The sequence below is a fragment of the Nansenia antarctica genome (genome assembly GCF_963989245.1).
Source record: "Nansenia antarctica genome assembly, chromosome: 8".
In the NCBI taxonomy this organism is placed as follows: domain Eukaryota; kingdom Metazoa; phylum Chordata; class Actinopteri; order Argentiniformes; family Microstomatidae; genus Nansenia; species Nansenia antarctica.
This window is the reverse complement of record NC_137678.1, coordinates 8266353-8271165: the sequence shown is the minus strand read 5'-3', so window position 1 is coordinate 8271165 and position 4813 is coordinate 8266353. Positions and strand designations below refer to the sequence as shown.

The window sequence follows — 4813 nt, the reverse complement described above, 5'->3', positions numbered from 1 at the left end:
CACGGCGAATTGGGGATGTAGACTACGAGGTAGTGCGGTCGGATAGAGGGGATTGCACGCAAATATACCACATCAACCTATTAAAAAAATGGAACGACGTGGTCCCTGTTTCCCTGGTGACGCTACTTCCCGAGCAGGATGAGTTCGGGCCGGAGGTCCCAAAAACGAGTACTAGCGCCCCGGCCTGCGTAGGCGACCATCTCTCGGCGAACCAGCGGGCGGACGTTGATCGGTTGCAACATAGGTTCGCAGACGTGTTCTCCCCTATACCCGGTCGTACTCGCCTCATAGAGCATCAGATAGTTACGCCACCGGGGGTTACGGTACGTACGCGGCCATACAGGCTGCCGGCTCACAGACGAGACGTGGTGAGCCGGGAATTAGACTCTATGCTAAAACTGGGCGTGGTCGAGGAGTCGCATAGCGACTGGTGCAGCCCCATCGTGCTGGTGACAAAGCGCGATGGGTCTGTACGGTTCTGTGTGGACTATAGACGGGTGAACGCGGTGTCTAAATTCGATGCCTACCCTATGCCCCGGGTCGACGAGCTCCTGGACCGGCTTGGCACGGCTAAATATTACACAACATTGGATTGCACGAAGGGGTACTGGCAGATACCATTATCGTCGGCAGCCCGGGAAAAAACGGCATTCTCTACCCCGCGGGGGTTATTCCAGTTCACCGCGCTTCCGTTCGGGTTGTTTGGGGCCCCGGCCACGTTTCAGCGGCTGATGGACCGTATTCTGCGGCCGCACTCTGCGTATGCTGCGGCGTACGTAGATGACATTGTCGTCTATGCGGACACCTGGCCGCAGCATATGCAGAGGGTGGCTGCGGTACTACAGTCGCTGAGGCAGGCGGGGCTGACGGCGAACCCGGCGAAGTGCGTGATCGGGCGGGGGGAGATCCGGTATCTGGGGTACATCCTGGGCGGTGGGGAGGTGCGACCGCAGGTGGACAAAACCACTGCGATCGCCGCCGCCCCGCGGCCCAGGACCCGGAAGGACGTGAGGCGGTTCCTGGGACTGGCCAGCTACTACCGGCAGTTTGTGCCGGGGTTCTCGGAGCTGGCCAGCCCCCTTACCGACCTCACCCGGAAGGGGGCCCCGGACCCGGTCCAATGGAGTGAGCGGTGCCAAGTAGCGTTCGATGGGATTAAGAACGCCCTCTGTGGGGAGACAGTCTTGTATGCTCCTAACTTTAACATTCCTTTTTCTCTGCAGACAGACGCGTCGGATAGAGGGCTGGGGGCGGTGCTGACCCAGCAGGTGGAGGGATTCGACCGTCCGGTGCTGTACCTGAGCCGAAAGCTGTCGGAGCGGGAGGGCAGGTACAGCACGGTGGAGAAGGAGTGTCTGGCCATTCGGTGGGCGGTCGGCGCCCTCCGGTACTACCTGCTGGGGCGCTCGTTCACCCTCTACTCCGACCATGCTCCCCTACAGTGGCTCCACCGCATGAAGGACACCAACGCGAGGATCACCCGGTGGTACCTCGCGTTGCAGCCCTTCAACTTCACGGTGGTTCACAGGCCGGGGACGCAGATGGTCGTGGCCGACTTCCTCTCCCGTGATGGGGGGGGGGAGTAGGCTATCGGCCGGTTGTATCCCCGGCCTCGAAACTGGCGGTGGGGATGTGTGGGGAACATGGCGCGTTCTGGCCTGCAGAGGGAGCCAGACTGCCATTGGAGGGGAATGATGGGTTGATTACGGACAGGTGTCAGTGATCAGGCTCGTTATGATGGGCTGATTACGGACAGGTGTCAGTGATCAGACTCATTGTTCCACTGGTCTATTTAACCTGTGTGTGTTTGTTCCCTCGGGAGATGAGTAGGGCAGGAAGTACCTGCCGCACGGAGACACGGAGAGACCGAGAGAGAGAGAGAGCCGCGGCGAGCCAGCACGAGACCCCGAAAGGGGGTGAGGTGCAGGGAGCCGGACGGACGGAGCGGGTCCCGAAAGGGAGGACTAGCGGGGCGGGAGCGAGGGCTCAGCCAAGGAGCGGACTAGCGGGGCGGGAGCAAGGGCTCAGCCAAGGAGCGGAATAGCGGGGCGAGAGCGAGGGCTCAGCCAAGGAGCGGACTAGCGGGGCGGGAGCGAGGGCTCAGCCAAGGAGCGGACTAGCGGGGCGGGAGCGAGGGCTCAGCCAAGGAGCGGAATAGCGGGGCGAGAGCGAGGGCTCAGCCAAGGAGCGGACTAGCGGGGCGGGAGCGAGGGCTCAGCCAAGGAGCGGACTAGCGGGTCCCGAAAGGGAGAGACAGCGGGAGTGGGGGAAAGACTGGCTCAGCACGTCAGTGACGGTGCTGAGCAGTGTTGGACTAAATAAAACTATTATTCTGCACCATTCCTCTGTGTTGATCTCCCTCTGTGCCTAGAAACTGCTACAATATACATAATCAAATCAAACATAGGATGATTATGCACTTTTTAACAAATGTTGTAACACATGAGTAGTGGTTTGAAGACACATGTCTAGAAAATAGAAACATCACAGAAGTCTGGCGCAGAGGGAGGGGCGCGTGTAGGAACAGGACAGGTCGTTCTGGCGATGATCACCTGGGGAATAACAGGAAGTAAAACAACGTTATTAGAAACATGCAGGGAGGGAGTCTGGGTCATGTGATCATCTAGTACAGTTGTTGGTGCATTGGCACCAACATTTTTCAAACCCTATCCTACCTCCTGCGTTCATCTCCATGCAGTGCTCCCGGCCGTTGGAGTTGTCTGTGATGCCGTGGTAACTGTTGCTAGGCTGCCCGGCACTCCAGTGGGTGTAGCCGAACCTGGAGCCGTCGCTCCACAGCCAAATACCCTCCTGTAGAACACACGGGTAGAAATGACCCCCACACACTACACACGGGTAGAAATGACCACCACACACTACACACAGGGAGACCTCACCACCACACACTACACACAGGGAGACCTCACCACCACACACTACACACAGGGAGACCTCACCACCACACACTACACACAGGGAGACCTCACCACCACACACTACTACACACTAAAGACAATCTACACACATTGTCCTGAAACAGCACTTGGCTGATTGGTAAAAAAGTAAGTTTGAGTTTTCCAGGATATGGTTGGTTGGAGAACCCCATGAAACATACCCACCTACTGTAAGATGTGGCTAACTCTCCACTTGAACCTGTAGGTTAACGGTTATCCTTTATTACCTGTATTAATGTATTACCTGGACGGCGTCATTAGCTCCAATCCAGGTGCGTAGGTATTCGTTGGCATGTCCCAGTATGACACTCTGGAGGAAAGTGTACTGGCCATAGCTGTGCACAGATGCCAGGTTCCCCCCTAAGAGCACGCAGTTCCTCTAAGGAGAGAGAGAGAGAGAGAGAGAGAGAGAGAGAGAGAGAGAGAGAGAGAGAGAGAGAGAGAGAGAGAGAGAGAGAGATTTGGTGATGTATTCAGGCCTTCTGAAAAAGACTAGTATAAAAAGTATAACGTTTTCACCTGAAGCAACACAATCAAGTTCCCATACCTCTGCCTCTGCCCATGTGGTGGGGGAGTAGTTGAACGTGTAGCACTCCTCCTCATATCTGTACCAGCCAATAGCACATCCACCCCTGCTCAGCGCCCCCTGTCCAGCCCCCGTCTCCTCCAACATCTCTGCTTGGCTTCCTTCAACGTCCTCCCCCTCTACACCCAGGACCTCTACCAAGACAAAGACATGTTCAGGTTGATGTCCTCCCCCTCTACACCCAGGACCTCTACCAATACAAAGACATGTTCCGGTTAGCAAAGACTCTGTTTTTGAGATGAATACCTGTTTTAACACTGCTGCCTCTAGGTAACTATCAATTATTAATAACATACTCACCCACTAGAGGGAGCTGTTGCACCTCAGTCTCCACCATAGCTTCTGAAACAGGGGAGGTGTGAGAGCACAGTCAGTGACACCAAGCATGGACAGTTTCAATAACTTCAGTAACCCTTCAATTTCACTCCTTTACCAAGAGGGGGCGATATATAACCCTTACCAAAAGGAGGGAGCTGCTCCACCTCAGCCTCCACTAAGGGATCTGAAACAAGGAGAGTTGTTAGAAGAAGAACTGAGATGTATGTAGTTAAACAGCCCGATGTGTGTGAACAGGTGAGTTATGTGAAAGTATGTAAAATGATGTAAAGTCATGGAGAATAATGTAAAGTGAGGTCTTTTTTACTGCACTTTACCGGATTGAAGTACAGTGGTGTAAAGTGCAGTAAAGTGATGGACAGTGGTGTAAAGTGCAGTAAAGTGATGGACAGTGGTGTAAAGTGCAGTAAAGTGATGGACAGTGGTGTAAAGTGCAGTAAAGTGATGGACAGTGGTGTAAAGTGCAGTAAAGTGATGGACAGTGGTGTAAAGTGCAGTAAAGTGATGGACAGTGGTGTAAAGTGCAGTAAAGCGTGTCTCTCTTACTGGTATTGCCCAGTGCAATGGCAGCACTGAGAAGAAGAACGATGGTCAATGTTACCATGGTGATGATTGTCTCCTAGGAGCTACGAGACAGAAGAGGAAAAGGAGGCAGAAACACCTAATTTACATATTTATACTTCACATTACACCTCATTTACATATTCATACATCATATTACACCTCATTTACATATTCATACATCACATTACACCATCCAGCAACACGATGACAGTAGCTGTCAGAATGATACCATAACATACAGTTAACTGGTACAGTATGTCTACCATAGTTAACTGATACAGTATGTCTAACATAGTTAACTGATACAGTATGTCTAACATAGTTAACTGATACAGTATGCAGGGCTCTCAAGTTTTGAACAGAGTTCAGAGTG

General features: G+C 53.4%; 1 protein-coding gene across 1 annotated transcript; it reads right to left on the bottom strand.

Moving 5' to 3' along the window:
• Positions 1 to 2484: 2484 nt before the first annotated feature.
• On the bottom strand, positions 2485 to 4480 carry LOC308163801 (ladderlectin-like; the record flags this gene model as incomplete). The annotated part of the gene is made up of 7 exons (XM_080537991.1): positions 2485 to 2552; positions 2676 to 2811; positions 3199 to 3333; positions 3502 to 3674; positions 3841 to 3882; positions 4001 to 4042; positions 4423 to 4480. The coding sequence occupies 7 exons, from the start codon at positions 4478 to 4480 to the stop codon at positions 2485 to 2487; spliced, it is 654 nt and encodes a 217-aa protein (XP_080394117.1).
• Between the last annotated feature and the right edge of the window lie 333 nt (positions 4481 to 4813).